We start from the raw sequence: 17,869 nt of genomic DNA, 5'->3' as shown, positions 1-17,869 counted from the left end.
CTCTCGAGTCCTGGTGCTGGTGTGGTGGTGGTGCTAGTGGTGGTGGTGTGGTGGTGCTGGTGGTGGTGGTGTGGTGGTGTGTGTGGTGGTGGTGGTGCTGGTGGTGGTGCTGGTGGTGTGGTAGTGGTGCTGGTGGTGGTGGTGTGGTAGTGGTCCTGGTGGTGGTGTGGTGGTGGTGTGGTGGTGGTGTGGTGGTGGTGCTGGTGGTGTGGTAGTGGTGCTGGTGGTGGTGGTGTGGTAGTGGTCCTGGTGGTGGTGTGGTGGTGGTGTGGTGGTGGTGTGGTGGTGGTGCTGGTGGTGTGGTAGTGGTGCTGGTGGTGGTGGTGTGGTAGTGGTCCTGGTGGTGGTGTGGTGGTGGTGTGGTGGTGGTGTGGTGGTGGTGCTGGTGGTGTGGTAGTGGTGCTGGTGGTGGTGGTGTGGTAGTGGTCCTGGTGGTGGTGTGGTGGTGGTGTGGTGGTGGTGTGGTGGTGGTGCTGGTGGTGCTGGTGGTGTGGTAGTGGTGCTGGTGGTGGTGGTGTGGTAGTGGTGCTGGTGGTGGTGTGGTGGTGGTGTGGTGATGGTGGTGGTGAGAAGCTGGTGGTGATGTGGTAGTGGTGGCGGTGGTGGTGTGGTAGTGGGGGTGGTGGTAGTGGTGTGGTGGAGCTGGTGGTGGTGGTATGATGTTGGTGTCACGACGTGGCCTGGTTGTGACTTGCTGCTGCTGGTGGAGTGTGGAGTGAAGACGATGCCGAAGAGGATGACGACGACTCCGCAGGAGACCCAGGCCACAGCGCACAGCCACAGCCAGAGCCTCGTGCGGCGCAGCGAGGGCACGGCGCAACCAACTCTACAGAGTGCGCAGAGACGCAGAGGGTCAGAGGGTCAGAGGGGCAGAGGGTCAGAGAGAGAGAGACGCAGACTTGTGTGTGAGTAGGGGGGGTGAGTGGGTGGGTGAGTGACGAGATGGGTGAGTGGTTGGGTGAGTCGGTTAGTAGGTGGGTGAGTGCGTCGGTTAGTAGGTGAGTGGGTGCGTGAATGGGTGGGTGGAAAGGTGGGTGGGTGATCGAATGAATGAGTGAGTGAATGAGTGAATGGGTGATTGAATAGGTCAGCGGATGTACACGCGAATCGATGGGTTGACGGGTGGGTAGAGTCGGTGAATGAGTGAATGAATGAGTGAGTGAATGAGTAAGTGAATGAGTGAGTTAATGAGTGAATGAAGGGTGACTGAGTGAATGAGTGAGTGAATGAGTGAGTGAATGAGTGAGTTAATGAGTGAATGAATGGGTGACTGAGTGAATGAGTAAATGAGTGAATGAGTAAGTGAATGAATGAGTGAATGAGTGAGTGAATGAGTGAGTGAATGAGTGAGTGAGTGAATGAGTAAGTGAGTGAATGAGTGGGCGTGTGAGCGATGTGGATGGGTGAGAGTGAATCGGCGAGTGGGTGAATGGGTTGGTGTGTGAGCGCCCGAAACGTCGTGATTTAATTTATTTTTTTATTTTATACCCACGTGACTTTACCGAAAGATTAGTGTGTGAAAGTGTTGGATGTACGCGGGTCATTGTTAGTGAGTTGGCGGGTAATGTATTTATAGAAGTAACAAAATAATTATATTATATTTTATTTTTATTATTTTATTACTTCCCTTCTACGCGACTTTACCGAAAGAACCAAGAAGATGAATCCCTGCAGTCACGAAAGCTTTAAATCGAAATTTAATGTATTTATAGTTTAAAAAAACACACAAGCGATTTGACTGAATGTACTAACCTGAAGGCTTTCATGGCTGGTTGAACACGCACTCGGGGTGTGTCTGTGAGAGCTCAGAATTGACGGGGGGTGAAACTTCCGCGATTTCATCAAATTCCCCAAATCTCACGGTTCCAAACCCAAGCCGCTCAAACCCCAAAACCACAAAGCCTCCCACCACGCGCCCCCCCCCCTCTCTCTGTCTCTCACCCCCTTCCAGAAATCACACTTTGGTATTGCCCGCGCTCTAATCAACGGAGTCAACGGACATCGGCTCCCCGCTATGGGACTGTACCATTAACAAAATACGAGACAAGAGGGGGGGTTTACAAATATATATTTTTTATATTTTTTTTTAATCGAATATTTTTTTTGCAATGAATTGCTCGCGGTAAAAATACTGCATTAAGCAAAAAATGATAATCACTCAAAAACTGTAACTAGCCAAAACTAAATAATTAATATCCAGATCGATCAACTCTGTCTCTAATCAAACGTTCTGCTCTGTCTCTCTCAGTGTCAATCATCATCACCAAGGTCGACGCGATGATGATGATGATGTCTCTACCCTGTGTGTGTTCTCTACTGCGCGTGTTCCTCTTTATGCCAGTGCCGTATCGAATGGAAGAGTCCAATAAGTTCCCTTGGCACGATGCACTCCCCCCCCCCCTCCCATAATTGTCAACGAATGGTTTCGTCCGCGTTCCCGTTATCTTTAGAGGACACATGGCACGACCCCCCCCCCCCCCCACTTTACTCAGACAATGGTTTGGTCCGAACAGCGACCTTATCCGATGCAGACGCAATAAGAGCTTGCATGTGACTCAGTGAGCCTCGATGATTAACACAGGGCCCTAAGGATCTATGGCTCAGTGAGCCTCAGTCATTGACACTGGGCCCTAATGATCTTAAGGGTGCCTTCGCCTGGCTCAGTGAGTCTCAGTCATTGACACTGGGCCCTAAGGATCTTAAGGGTGCCTTCGCCTGGCTCAGTGAGCCTCAGTCATTAACACTGGGCCCTAATGATCTTAAGGGTACCTTAGCCTGGCTCAATGAGCCTCAAGCATTAACACCGGGCCCTAAGGATCTTAAGGGTGCCTTCGCCTGGCTCAGTGAGCCTCAGTCATTAACACTGGGCCCTAAGGATCTTAAGGGTGCCTTAGCCTGGCTCAGTAAGTCTCAAACATTAACACTGGGCCCTAAGCATCTTAAGGGTGCCTTCGCCTGGCTCAGTGAGCCTCAGTCATTAACACTGGGCCCTAAGGATCTTAAGGGTGCCTTAGCCTGGCTCAGTAAGTCTCAAGCATTAACACTGGGCCCTAAGTATCTTAAGGATGCCTTAGCCTGGCTCAGTGAGCCTCAGTCATTAACACTGGGACCTAATGATCTTAAGGGTGCCTTAGCCTGGCTCAGTGAGCCTCAGTCATTGACGATGGGCACCAGGAATTTCCAGGGTGTCTGAGAGCGCCTCCACGATCCTCTGGAACTGACACCCTTTGAGTCTGTCCCGACGAGTGTCTAGGCGCGACGCTGGACCCTTTGAAGCGTGACTCTCATTACAGAGTCGCGCATCAACGAGTGCTACGACTTCTTTGTCTTTGCTGCCCACAACGGAGGCCCTTCCCCCCCCAAAGCAGACGAACCACTGCTGGATGAAACTAAGACCTGTAGCATTCGTTGTTACAAAGGGGCTCTTTGTTCATTCAGACGCTGTCTTTCCGACAGAGACCTGTTCTTCACCCGAGGACGGCTGCTTGCGTTGTGCCCGAAACGTCGTGAGAATTGTATTCTATGTTTCATTATTTTATTATTTCCCTTCTACGTGACTTTACCGAAAGAACCAAGAAGAGTGAGAAACACATAAGAAGACACCAGTCCAGATCGTCGTTGCAGTCGTTTATTTCATTTGTAGTATTTTGTTGTTTCCCTTCGACCTGACTTTACCGAAAGAACCAAGAATGAAAATAGTAATATCATTGTTGTTTTCATCATCATCATCAACAGCACACAGATGTCTGTCCCAGGTCTGTCGCGATACAGACCTGGGACATACAAAGACCACCCACTCCCCCATGTAGCCTCAACAGACTGTTGGGACAAGTGCTGTTAGCGAGCAGCACCTATGAAGGCCGGCACGGCACACGAGGGGGTGGGTGGCCAACACCACGCCCGGCCGCCTTTGTCTCCCCAGCGGCGATGGTAACACACCGCACCGGGTACTCATTGGAAGCTGAGTAGACCTAGGGGAGAGGCCCAGGTACCGATTCAGATCATCGTCGTTGGTGTTTGCCGGGAGCGGAGAATTGAACCCGGGTCGCCGGGTTTGTAGCACGGCGCCCCAACCCACGACACCACCGCTCCCACACACACAGAGACACGGACAATGATGTGAATATTATTATTTATTGTGATACTTGTTTAGCCCTGGAAAGACTCTTTTTTCCAGGAGGTTCCTGCCAGGTTCTCCATGCAGTAGCGGCAGTGATGTCCCTGCCGCTGCTACCGTGTGATCCCGGCTGAGTTATATTATATTTTCAGCGCTGGGACGTTTTAGACCAATACCAGTGATATTGTATGTAGGTGGAGGGTTTGTTGCCAATGTAAGTATCGGTGCACCGATGTCCTTGTGTCGAGCAGTTATATCTACGGGAACTTGTTGCCAGCATCAAAAATGATGAAAAATCAAAAGAGGTTTGGACCCTTTCTGGCAATAAAACAGGAAGTGTTAACATGCCAAACACCAAAATAGGTTCCGTTTTGCAATAACATACAAACTACACCTATGAAGGCCGGCACGGCACACCAGGGGGTGGGTGGCCAGCACCACGCCCGGCCGCCTTTGTCTCCCCAGTGGTGATTTTTACACACCGCACCAGGTACTCATTTGAGGCCAAGCCGACAGAGAGGAGGCCTAGAATCGGTTCAGAGTATCGTCACTGGTGTTGGTGGTGGTCGTGAGCGGGAATCGAACTTGGTTCGCCAGGATTACACAGCGCACCGCTAACCGCTGCACCGCCGCTCCCCAATCCAACCCCAGACCAGAGGTCGCAAACGGGTTTTGATTCCGTACCCGTACCCGGCCGCACCAGGGTCGCAAACGGGTACCCGTACCCGGCCGGGTACGGGTACCCGTTCCCTACCCGTACCCTACCCAAAATGAGTGACAAACGGTTACTCACCAGTGACTCACGGCCTACCCGTACCCGTACCCGGCTGGGTACGGGTAGCCGGGTATCAGGTAGGGTACGGGTATCGGGTACCCGGTTGCGACCTCTGGTCATGAGCGGGAATCGAACTTGGTTCCCCAGGATTACACAGCGCAGCGCTAACCGCTGCACCGCCGCTCCCCAATCCAACCCCAGACACACGCACCCACGCAGAATGGTCCCATCATCATCAACATCATCATCCACCTCCTCCATCTCCTCATGATCATCTTCATCATCCACCTCCTGTACCTCCACCACCTCATCGTCGTCATCGTCGTCTTCAGCGCCGGCGTTTGGAGGCAACCTGGGCTCCCCGCGCAGCCGGCACGCTGGCGCGCTTGCGTGCGCGCTGCTCTACGTCTCTGCCCCCATCGATGTCCGAGCTGTCTGCCTCGTCTCCCTGTCCCCGCGACGACAACAAGGGGGACAATGTCCAGAGATGTAGACACACACACACACCGTCCGCCAACCAACAAGCGCCAATCAAAAGTGTTATCGAGTCTTATTGTATTGGCGGTGTCACACCGGCGCAGCATCATAACAACAGAGTGTAGTGGTGAGTGTAGTGGTGAGTGTAGTGGTGGTGAGTGTAGTGGTGAGTGTAGTAGTGGTGAGTGTAGTGGTGAGTGTTCTAGTGGTGAGTGTAGTGGTGAGTGTAGTGGTGAGTGTAGTAGTGAGTGTAGTAGTGAGTGTAGTGGTGAGTGTAGTGGTGAGTGTAGTAGTGGTGAGTATAGTGGTGAGTATAGTGGTGAGTGTAGTGGTGAGTGTAGTGGTGAGTGTAGTGGTGAGTGTAGTTGTGGTGAGTGTAGTTGTGGTGAGTGTAGTAGTGGTGAGTGTACTAGTGTTGAGTGTACTAGTGGTGAGTGTAGTGGTGAGTGTAGTGGTGAGTGTAGTAGTGGTGAGTGTACTAGTGTTGAGTGTACTAGTGGTGAGCGTATAGTGTAGTGTAGTAGTGTTGAGTATACTAGTGGTGAGTGTATAGTGTAGTGTGTAGGATGCACGTTGAGATTCATGAGTGCCACGTGGTGACCAATACGCTGTGACTTGCTCAGTAATAGTGGGCACTGTGCGTGTTCAGCGCAACGCTCCTGAAACAAAAGTACAGACGCCACGTCCAAGCGACACCACGTGGTGTGACGGTGCGGTTTGAGTGGGCGGCTCTCACGCGGCTGATGCTGAGGCGGTGAGCGTCAACGTCCAGTCTCTGCCTGAGCACGCCGGTGAGGATGAGCTCGGCGCTCACCACGTCAACGCCGCGGCAATCGCGCAGACGCACAGAGTCCTCGGGGCACGACACCACCAGCAGTCCGGCCTGGGTTACACACACGGACACGGATACACACACACGGACACGGATACACACACACGGACACGGATACACACACACACGCGGATACACACACACACGCGGATACACACACACACGCGGACACACACACACGGGCACACACACACGGATACACACACACACACACACGGATAGACACACACACGGATACACACATACACACACACACGGATACACACACACGGATAGACACACACACGGATACACACGAATACACACACACAGGTACACACACGCACGCGAGTACACACACACACGTGAGTACACACACATGCACACAGGTACACACACACACGTGGGTTCACACACACGTGGGTAGACACACACACACACGCGGGTACACACACACACACACACAGGTACACACACACACACAGGTACACACACACACACAGGTACACACACACAGGTACACACACACACAGGTACACACACGTGGGTACACACACACAGGTACACACACACACAGGTACACACACGTGGGTACACACACACAGGTACACACACACACACAGGTACACACACACCCACACCGTACCTGTGCAGTGCGAGGCACTTTGGGTAGCCAGGTGGCCCCGCCGCACTCCACGATGTCGCGCATGTGGACCGGCTCGGGCTTCACTCCGGCGGTCACGTGCACGCGGCAGCCCTGCAGGCACAAGCCGGGCAGGCCAGTACATACATGTATGCGTGTGTGTGTGTACGTGCGTGTGTGTACGTGCGTGTGTGTACGTGTGTGTGTGTACGTGTGTGTGTGTACGTGTGTGTGTGTGTACGTGCGTGTGTGTACGTGTGTGTGTGTGTGTGTGTGTGCATGTGTACGTGTGTGTACGTGTGTGTGTGTGCGTGTGTACGTGTGTGTGTGTGTACGTGTGTGTGTGTACGTGCGTGTGTGTGTGTGTGCGTGTGTACGTGTGTGTGTGTACGTGTGTGTGTGTACGTGTGTGTGTGTGCGTGTGTACGTGTGTGTGTGTACGTGTGTGTACGTGTGTGTGCGTGCGTGCGTCACCCACGTGGAACAGCGGCCTCTCTCTCGCCGCAAGGAGCGACTCTCTGAGCCGGAAGTGGAACTTGGCCTCTTGCTCCTCGTCGCTCACGATGAACGCATCGCTGTCCACCACGCGGCCACTCTGCTCACACTGACAAAGACAAAGGTCCCCTGTGTAGCCTTGAACATAACTTTTGGGGCATGAGCTCAACTCACTCTGTAGAACAGGGGGAGATCATACAAACTCCACTCACTCACTCTGTAGAACAGGGAGAGATCATACAAACTCCACTCACCCACTCTGTAGAACAGGGGGAGATCACACAAACTCCACTCACTCACTCTGTAGAACAGGGAAAGATCATACAAACTCCACTCACTCACTCTGTAGAACAGGGGGAGATCACACAAACTCCACTCACTCACTCTGTAGAACAGGGGGAGATCACACAAACTCCACTCACTCACTCTGTAGAACAGGGGGAGATCACACAAACTCCACTCACTCACTCTGTAGAACAGGGGGAGATCACACAAACTACACTCACATCACTCTGTAGAACAGGGGGAGATCACACAAACTCCACTCACTCACTCTGTAGAACAGGGGGAGATCACACAAACTACACTCACTCTGTAGAACAGGGGGAGATCACACAAACGCCACTCACTCACTCTGTAGAACAGGGGGAGATCACACAAACTACACTCACTCACTCTGTAGAACAGGGGGAGATCCTACAAACTCCACTCACTCACTCTGTAGAACAGGGGGAGATCATACAAACTCCACTCACTCACTATGTAGGACAGGGGGAGATCATACAAACTCCACTCACTCACTCTGTAGAACAGGGGGAGATCACACAAACTCCACTGACTCACTCTGTAGAACAGGGGGAGATCACACAAACTCCACTGACTCACTCTGTAGAACAGGGGGAGATCACACAAACTACACTCACTCTGTAGAACAGGGGGAGATCACACAAACTCCACTCACTCACTCTGTAGAACAGGGGGAGATCACACAAACTACACTCACTCTGTAGAACAGGGGGAGATCACACAAACTACACTCACTCACTCTGTAGAACAGGGGGAGATCATACAAACTCCACTCACTCACTCTGTAGAACAGGGAGAGATCATACAAACTCCACTCACTCACTCTGTAGAACAGAGGGAGATCATACAAACTCCACTCACTCACTCTGTAGAACAGGGGGAGATCACACAAACTCCACTCACTCACTCTGTAGAACAGGGGGAGATCACACAAACTACACTCACTCTGTAGAACAGGGGGAGATCACACAAACTCCACTCACTCACTCTGTAGAACAGGGGGAGATCACACAAACTACACTCACTCACTCTGTAGAACAGGGGGAGATCATACAAACTCCACTCACTCACTCTGTAGAACAGGGAGAGATCATACAAACTACACTCACTCACTCTGTAGAACAGAGGGAGATCATACAAACTCCACTCACTCACTCTGTAGAACAGAGGGAGATCATACAAACTCCACTCACTCACTCTGTAGAACAGGGGGAGATCACACAAACTACACTCACTCACTCTGTAGAACAGGGGGAGATCACACAAACTCCACTCACTCTGTAGAACAGGGGGAGATCACACAAACTCCACTCACTCACTCTGTAGGACAGGGGGAGATCATACAAACTCCACTCACTCACTCTGTAGAACAGGGGAGATCACACAAACTCCACTCACTCTGTAGAACAGTGGGAGATCATACAAACTCCACTCACTCTGTAGAACAGGGGGAGATCATACAAACTACACTCACTCTGTAGAACAGGGGGAGATCACACAAACTCCACAGAAAGACGCCCCAGTAAGGTAATAAACCCAAGGCCCGAGCATCACCGACGTGCTGCTACCACCACCTTGCCCGCCCGCACAACCCGCGGCACCTGCTGGATCCAGGCGGGCGTGACGACGGGCACGCCCCTGGCGACGGCGCACAGCATCTTGACGGTGCGGCACACGCGGTCGGTGACGAGGTGGGAGCAGTCGCGCGCGCTGGCGCTCACGGCCCAGCCCAGCGCCCGCACGCGCTGCTCCAGCGCCTCCAGCTCCGCCACTCCCGTGAACGCCACCTGCCGCCGGTACGCACGGAGAGGTAGGTTACACACGCGGGCGAGCACGTGCACACGCTGGGCACGCACGTGCACACGCGGGTACAAATGGAGAATTACGTACACAGAGATACAACAACGACAGGTGACGGTGACACAGAGGTCGCAACCGGGTACCCGATACCCGTACCCTACCCGATACCCGGCTACCCGTACCCGGCCGGGTACGGGTAGCCGTTTGCGACCCTGGTGCGGCCGGGTACGGGTAAGGAATCAAAACCCGTCTGCGACCTCTGCGGTGACATCACCACGGTGCCTGTGCCAGACTAGGTGCACTCGGAGACCACGCAAAGTGTCGAAGGTTCGCTGCTGGCAGGAGATCACGGCACAGACCCCAGGTGCCGTAGGTTGACTGACTGAGATGACTGGCCGATGCACCACCTGTGCCCCCTACTGTGCTAACTTGCTGCGTTTTATCCGTCTGCGCTACGCTGTTCTTGGGGTGCGATACACACACAGAGATAGATAAGTAAAGATACACAGAGACAGAGACGGTTGTACGCACCCGTGAACGCCACCTGCAGCAGATATGCGCATACAGAGGGCTACAAAAACAAAGATCCCCCGTATACCTGAACAGACTTTTGGGAGCAAGTACTGTTAGCGAGCACCTATGAAGGCCGGCACAGCGCACGAGGAGGTGGGTGGCCAGCACCACGCCCGGCCGCCTTTGTCTCCCCAGTGGTGATGTTTACTACACAACTCACTAACAATTGTTTAGTTTTCCAAATTTTTTGTTTATTTTTAACACGTAAGGCCCAGTGAGATATGCAGCTCTTTTTCAGAAGCGACCTGGTCACAAATAAATGCTCAACGAAGCGGCTTATCAAGTGGAAATTTACAGCAGCCAAATAGGCAGATGCACGCACACGTGAACAAATACTCTTGACGCATTCTTCTATAATGTCGAGGGGAAAACCGGAGAACCCGGAGAAAATTCCACGCGACCACGAGGAGAGAGACCTGGAGACTCCAAATATACAGCAGCAGGCGTCAGGGTCGTGATCGAACCCACGACCTCCTGTATACCAGGCGAGGGAGTTAACATCTCCTAGCCACCGTGATGATGATGAGAGAGAGACACAGACTCCAAATATACAGCAGCAGCAGGCGTCGTCAGGGTCGGGATCGAACCCACGACCTCCTGTATACCAGGCGAGGTAGTTAACATCTCCTATCCACCGTGATGATGATGAGAGAGAGACACAGACTCCAAATATACAGCAGCAGGTGTCAGGGTCGTGAATGAACCCACGACCTCCTGTATACCAGGCGAGGTAGTCAACATCTCATAGCCACCGTGATGATGATGAGAGAGAGACACAGACTCCAAATATACAGCAGCAGGTGTCAGGATTGGGATCGAAACCCACGACAGCCTGCATACCAGGCAGAGGTGGTCAACATCTGCTATCCATCTCACCACCATGGCGCCCCCTCACACACTCACACGCTCACACGCTCACACACACAGCAAGTGAATTGAACTGTGCACACCCAGCTACGTTGCAGTGCGAAAAGAACACTCATTCGTACAAACATACGAGTCTGCCCACATGCCACGCTCGCACAGGGAGAATCTCACCTTGGGAACGTCTCCCCTGGGATTGCGGGCAGACCGCGGCGTTCCTCGCCCTCCTGAAATTCCCGGCGTTGTCGGCGTTCCCGAGTTTCCCGATGCCCCTCTGCTCCCCTGCGGCGTTCCTTGGCCTCTGCGGAATTTCCGGCGTTCCCGAATTTCTCGATGCCGCTCCTCGCCCCTGCGGCGTTCCTGTCCTCCGAGGAATTTCCGGCGTTCCCGAGTTTCCCGATGCCCCTCGCCCCTGCGGCGTTCCTTCCGGCGTTCCCGAGTTTCCCGATGCCCCTCGCCCCTGCGGCGTTCCTTCCGGCGTTCCCGAGTTTCCCGATGCCCCTCGCCCCTGCGGCGTTCTTCCGGCGTTCCCGAGTTTCCCGGTGGCCCTCCGCTCCCCTGCGGCGTTCCCGGAGCGTCGGTGGCTTGGGACGTTCCTGACGTTGCCGACGTTCCCGGTTTCCTGGAATTCCGACGGGATTTCTGCGGCGCTGTCGGCTGCTCCGTGGCCCCACGTCTCTTCCGGGTGGACAGCGTGAGGGGGGGCTGTGTGGGGTGGGGGGGGAGAAAGGGTGGGGAGGGGGGGGGGCTTAGGTGGGATTTTGTTGACTGTAATAATTTAATAAATCAACCGGGACTGAGTACTGTTGTGTAACGTCAGTACTGATTCCACTTACTATCGTCACACCTCCCGCACCATCGCCACCGTCTCCATCATCACTGGCAGCAGTAGCGGTGGCAGCATCACTGCTACCCTCTTCCTGCCCCGCGGCATTGTGGGAGGCAGCCAAGGGGGGCGGCACCTCCTGCGGGGCCACCGGCTGTTGCTGTGGGCGACCTCGCCGCCTCCGCCGGGTTTCCTCCTGTGGTGCGGTTCCCCCGCCCCCACCGCTTTCCGCTTCTAGTGACAGGGAGATCATGAAAACAGATCTTAGACTTGATTCATAAGTGATCGTTTGGGGTGGGGGGGGTTAAGCCACTCTGTGGCGATCCGGTGATGTTTGAGAACCCTCCACCGTCTAAGTGGCTGAGCAGGTGAGTAGGTGAGTGAGTGGGTGAGTGAGTGAGTGAGTCAGTGGGTGGGTGAGTGAGTGGCTGAGTGGGTGGGTGATTGAGTGGGTGGGTGAGTGAATGCATGAGTGGGTGGGTGAGTGGGTGGGGGGGTGAGTGAGTGGGTGGGTGAGTGATTGGGTGGGTAGGTCAGTGAGTGAGCTGAAACAATCATAATCGCCACGTCTTTAAACGCCTGCCCACCGCGTGACGGTTTAATTTGATTGGCTGTCATTAGTCGGTGGTGGAGGGCGTCCCGACAAAACAATCTGGCGAGACGGTCACTACGCGGCCCAACCCTGAAATAGATCGACTACGAACCGTAACATTAGCTGAGCATACCCACTACGTGTCAATCTCTTGTCTCACCAACTATCATCTACACCACGAACGCCGCCGTGGTGATGCTCATGGAAACAACAACGATGACGACGACGACGACGGGACTCACTTGTTTCTACTTCCTTTGTCTCGTCCGCACCTCCACCACCGCTATCCACCGCCGCCTCCCACCGCCTCCTCCACCACCGCCTCCACCACCTCCTTCTCCGCCTCCACCGCCCATGCTCGTCCCCTGCCCCCCCCTGCCCCCCGCTGTCGCCGCTCCTGCCCTTCCACCACCTCGGCTGACCCTTGATGACCGCTGCCGACCCCCCCGACCTCTGGGATCATCTGGCCAGATGACGAGGTGGACCTCTCCTCCCCGCGCCAGCGCGCCATTTGTCTCGTCATCGCCGTCACCGCCGTCATCATCGTCGCCGCCGGCCCGCGTCCTCCTCCTCCTCCTCTGTGGTGTCGCAGGGCCCTTTGCCCGGCCTCCAGCCCTTCCCTGGGCCACCTTGCCGGTCCGTGGAGTGGCCGCCGCCGCCGCTTCGCTTCCCGTCCCGGGGGCGACACTTTCCGTGCGCACGGCATCGCCGACGCCGCTTCCCGCTGCTGTGACATCACTTTCTGCCGCAACGACGTTGGTTCCCGTCTCGGCGCCGCTGCTTCCTGCGTCGACGGCGTCACTGCCGGCGTCACTGCCGGCGTCACCTCCTGTCGCGGCGGCGCTGTTCCGCGGATTTCTACCACGCCGCACGTTGCCTCGGGCCTTGGCGACGTCACTTTCCTGTCCTGGCGTTGCGTGGGGGCGACGTCACTTCCTGTCTTGTCGTCGTGTGGGGCTGTGGCGACGTTACTTCCTGTCCTGTCGTGACATGGGGCTCTGGCGACGTCACTTCCTGTCTTGTCGTCGCGTGGGGCTGTGGCGACGTCACTTCCTGTCCTGGAGTCACATGGGGTTCTGGCGACGTCACTTCCTGTCTTGTCGTCACGTGGGGCTGTGGCGACGTCACTTCCTGCCCCTCCGCTTGACTCGACTGCCACTGCCGCCGATGTTGCCGTCGCTGCTTTCTGCTTGGCTCGGGTTTTCCGATCCATGCTGCTGGATATGGGGACATCCTGTAAAACAAAGAGCATAAATCATGCTATCTGCCATTCAACTTATCCGCTAATTTCACAATTGCACAATCCCCTTATCCGCTATTCTATTTACTGCCCTATCCTCATCCGCCATTCAACTTATTTCTATGCAATTTTCCTCTTTTATCCTTTATACTATACAGGAGGTCATGGGTTAGATCCCGTCCCTGACGCCTGCTGCCGTATATGTGGAGTTTGCGTCTCTCTCTCCCCGTGGTCGCTCACTCACCTCCACCACCCGTCCAACCTGCTCTGTGGCGTCATCCTCTGAACTGGCGACCTTTGACCTCCCGGCTGCTGTCCTCCTTTGGCCAATCCTACGAGTGCTGGGCGAGGGGTGACCTGGGGATGGCAAAGACATAGACGACCAGTGTGGCCTACACAGGTTGCTGGGGCAAGTGCTGTTAGCGAGCACCCACGAATTTGGGTCGCCGGGTTTGTAGCGTGGTACACCAACCACTGAACCACCGCTCCCCCCACCCCCAATACACACAGATACAAAGATCCCCAGTACAGCCTTAACAGACTGTAGGGCCAAGTGCTGTTAGCGAGTAGCAGCAGCAGCACCTGTGAAGGCCGGCACTGTGGCACATGAGGAGGTGTTTACACATCGCCCCAGGTACTCATTGGAGGCTGAGTCGACCTAGGGGAGGTCCAGGACCGAATCAGATAATCGTCACTGGTGTTTGCCGTAAGCGGGAATCGAATCCGGGTCACCAGGTTCGTAGCGCAGCGTAGCGCTAACCACCACACTACCGCTCCCCACAGAGGCACACACACAGACTTACAGATAATCCGCGTACGATACGTACACCCACCTGGATTAACGTCTCTTTGGTTCGATGCTTCAGCCAGAGGTTCAACGGTCCCAGCAGCTTCCACATGAGCACCTTCCTCCTCCTCCTCCTCCCCGTGATCCTCCGGAAGCTCGGCACCGTCACCTTGGCCAGTCGCTTCATCACCACCGTCAAACTCCGCTGGCGTCTCGACCTCGGCGGCTCTGGTTGTGTTCCCGGTTCTGGCGGCGGTGCGGCCGTGCCGCCCCTCTTGGCGGTCGCGGGCTTCCTGCCGCCTCGTCCCGCGCTCGGAGTCCTGGCGGAACGCCGTGGCGCATTTCTCCCCGCGGGCGACGAAGGCTCGGCCGACGATCCACCGTCGGCGCTGCCACCGCCGCCGTCACCGATGCCGCCGAGTCTCGCTTCCTCGGCGTCTCCCGAGCGCCCGCACTCTCCCCGCGGAGCGCCGTCTCCATCCTCCGCCGAACGCTTCCTCCCGAGTATCTTAGAACTTTCCGGACATTCCGTGCGGCGCTCTCGCGTTTCCTCTCCATCCTCCGACGGCAGATCTCCGCCATCTCTCGCCTCTCCCGGCGACTCTCTCTCGCCCGTCGACGCCTTTCCGACCTTCTTCAGAGTTTCCGGGCGATCAGGTTCGGCGGCTCGAGCGGCCTCCTCAACCCCCGCCATCAGCTCGTCGCGCCCCGTGCCCTCGACCGGAGCCACCCAAGTCTCCGACCCGAACAAGTCCGCCTTTAGTCTTCGCCGAGGGCCCCTTTCCTAGTTTCTTCGGAGCTTCCGGGCGTCTGGCGTCTGGGTGCCGCGTCTCCGCCCGCCGCCGTCGACGGGAAGTCGGAGTTCCCCTTCGCTCTCCGGGAGGCCGCCGCCGTTTCCAAGTCATTCCGCTTCCTTGCCGACTTCATTCCGGGTTTCTTCGAAGTTCCCGGGGGTTCGACCCTCGGGGGGGCAGCCGTGTCTCTCCCTCGACGACCGCCGCTGCCGCCGCTTCATTCGCTCCGCCCGTCGCGGAGCCCCCCCGCCGTTTCGCGCTCTCGCGGGACGCCTGTCTTGCCCGACGACTTCCCTCCAAGGCGTCCTCCTCGCTTCGAAGACGACGGGATCCCCGGTGGGCAATGATCCGGCCGTATTATTCTCCGCTGCTGGCGGGTACCTCTTCTCCGTTGCCCGCAGGAGTCGGTGGCACGGCGGTTTGCGGCGGCGGCGGGGAGGCACCCTGCCTCTCGGTCGGCTTCTCTACGGCGTCGCCGGTTTCCGTCGACGCGCTTCGCGGGCCGAGCAAAGCGGCGTCCGTCAGCGTGGACGCCCCCCTCGCGCCCGCGATCTTCCCCGCCGGCCGACGGGCACCCGGCCGCGGTTGCCTGACAGAGAATCTTCGTTCTCAGTCGCAGTCTTTTCAACCGTCTCCCATCAGCCTTCGGATCTTCCGCAGGCCTTTCAGTTGTCAGGGAAAGCGTCTTAGCCGTGGTTTCCCCCGACACTCCTCCTCCTGCCCCGGCTTCTCGTCCCCCCTCTGAACTTCCCGCGGCGGGGGTCCGTCGACTGCCCGCCGTGTGTCGCAGCGAAGCGGCTCGTCACCCTCCCGTCGGTTCAACTTCACGCGACTCTGCCGGTATCTCGGCGTCCAAGTCGATCGTCTCGTCGTCGTCAGAGCTTGCGGTCTCAACACCCTCGGGATTTCCCGTGGTCGAGGCCGAGTTCACGCCTTCCGCGTTCATCAAACCGCCACCTGCATCCGTCTCCTTCTCTCCGCGGTCTCTCTTCTCCACCAGCGCCGCCGCCGCCGCGCCGTCTCCACCGGTCTCTAAGATTCGCCGGGCCACCAGAATCTCCGCCGAGCGATCCGCCACCTTCGGCCTCCTCCGTCGACGGCGTGCCGACGTCTCCCGCTTCCTTGGAAGCGCGCGGGAGTTCGCCCTGCGGATCCGAGCGTTCATCTGCCGCCTCCAACGCCGCCTCCCCGCCCACCTCCTCCTCCCCCAGCCTCGGCCGCCCCTCGCCCCCGAAGGCGGCACCTCCACCGAGACTTCCGCCCTCGACCTCCGGCTTTGGACAGGCGCCCTCTGCTCGCATCGGCGCGCCGACGCCGTCGCCACCTCCCAACCGCCGCTAGTGCCCGGCGAAATCTCGCGGTCGTTACCGACGCCGAATAAACCGCTCCACGGGCTGCGTGGGCTCGCAGTCGTCAAAGTGGCAGGCGTCGGTGGCGGGAGACACGGCAGCTGTTTCTTTGCCGTTTGTTGCCGACGTACTGCTCCATCGGCTGCGTCTCGTCGAGGGCCGACGATGATGATGACGGGGATGTTTTCTGATGCCATTGGCAGTGCTGATGATGTTGATGGTGGTGATGCTGATGATGGCGGGGGATGGGATGGGGAAGCCTGGATGGGTTTTGTGGGTGGAACGTTGGTAGGCCGTGTAAGGGTGGTGGATATCGTTCCACAGTGGGTGTATGTGTGCGTGTGTGAATGTGTATGTTGAGGTGTGTGTGTGTGTTGTTTACCGCGTGTGTGTTAGTATGTTGGGGTGTGTGTGTGTGTAGGCACAGATAGGGTATTAGTTGCAGAAATTTAAGTTTGAGAGTAATTACTTTATACTCCGACACAGACAGTACGAGTTTATAAAAGACACCCAGACCAGGGCTCGAACCCAGTTTCTTAACGCTTCTGGGTGAGCATCTCCAACACGGCCATCATGAAATCAAACATGGCCATTATGAATCAAACAAGGCCATTGTGAACCTGACACAGCCATGATGAACCCCCTAAAGATGCCGCAATGGCAAGATGTTAACTTCGATCCCGACCCTGACGCCTGCTGCTGCTGTATATTTAGAGTTTGCGTCTCTCTCTCATCATCATCACGGTGGCTAGGAGATGTTAACTGCCTCGCCTGGTAGGCAGGAGGTCGTGGGTTCGATCCCGACCCTGACGCCTGCTGCTGTATATTTGGAGTTTGCATGACTCTCCCCGTGTTCGCGGGGATTTTTCTCCGGGTCCTCTGGTTTTTCCCTTCCCATTTGGAATCAACGTCACGCGTTTAGAGTATTTGTCTGCTGTAAATGTGCGATAAGCCGCTTCGTTGCGCTACCATTTGTGGCCAGATCGCTTCTGAAGAAGAGCTATATAGCTTAGTGGGCCCTTACCTGGTCAAATAAAAGTAGTTTAGTTTAGTTTTTAGTTCGCCTAAGACACCCAGATGCAGGGTTTCGAACCCAAGAATTCAACAGTACAACCTCAGCAATGTCTCTGACATGGCCATTATGAACCCCCAACAACAACAACAACCGCCATTCACCACTAAGTGGTGGTGATGTCACCACAGCGCTTGTGCCAGGCTATATGCACTTTAAGGCCATGTGAAGTGTCGAACGCCCGCTAGCAGGTCACGGGACTGACCCAGGTGCCATGGGTTGACTGACTGAGATGACTGGCCGATGCATCACCTGTGCCCCCTACTGTGCCCCCTACTGTGCCAATTTGCTGTATTTTATCCACCCGGCGCTCCGCTCGTTGTTGTGAGCGTCACTCCTCTGCCCTCC

The 17,869-nt window shown here is 56.0% G+C and overlaps 1 protein-coding gene and 2 long non-coding RNA genes across 3 annotated transcripts; all 3 read right to left on the bottom strand.

Moving 5' to 3' along the window:
• Positions 1-3,618: 3,618 nt before the first annotated feature.
• On the bottom strand, positions 3,619-11,349 carry LOC133361139 (mediator of DNA damage checkpoint protein 1-like). The gene is made up of 6 exons (XM_061580008.1): positions 11,036-11,349; positions 9,226-9,411; positions 7,302-7,427; positions 6,827-6,937; positions 6,106-6,252; positions 3,619-5,340 (listed from the first exon to the last, which is right to left on the bottom strand). The coding sequence occupies exons 2-6, from the start codon at positions 9,280-9,282 to the stop codon at positions 5,221-5,223; spliced, it is 561 nt and encodes a 186-aa protein (XP_061435992.1). The 5' UTR covers positions 9,283-9,411; positions 11,036-11,349; the 3' UTR covers positions 3,619-5,220.
• A 37-nt stretch (positions 11,350-11,386) lies between these two features.
• Positions 11,387-12,580, bottom strand: LOC133361230 (uncharacterized). The gene is made up of 3 exons (XR_009757340.1): positions 12,522-12,580; positions 11,698-11,921; positions 11,387-11,566 (listed from the first exon to the last, which is right to left on the bottom strand). It is a non-coding gene; the product is annotated as an uncharacterized LOC133361230 (long non-coding RNA).
• A 626-nt stretch (positions 12,581-13,206) lies between these two features.
• Positions 13,207-14,465, bottom strand: LOC133361219 (uncharacterized). The gene is made up of 3 exons (XR_009757335.1): positions 14,353-14,465; positions 13,764-13,876; positions 13,207-13,513 (listed from the first exon to the last, which is right to left on the bottom strand). It is a non-coding gene; the product is annotated as an uncharacterized LOC133361219 (long non-coding RNA).
• Positions 14,466-17,869: the final 3,404 nt, after the last annotated feature.

The sequence above is a fragment of the Lethenteron reissneri genome, chromosome 71 (genome assembly GCF_015708825.2).
Source record: "Lethenteron reissneri isolate LAM-NWPU_2019-01 chromosome 71, ASM1570882v1, whole genome shotgun sequence".
Lineage (NCBI taxonomy): Eukaryota > Metazoa > Chordata > Hyperoartia > Petromyzontiformes > Petromyzontidae > Lethenteron > Lethenteron reissneri.
The sequence above is the reverse complement of the archived record's forward strand: the minus strand, read 5'-3'. Positions and strand labels throughout refer to the sequence as shown.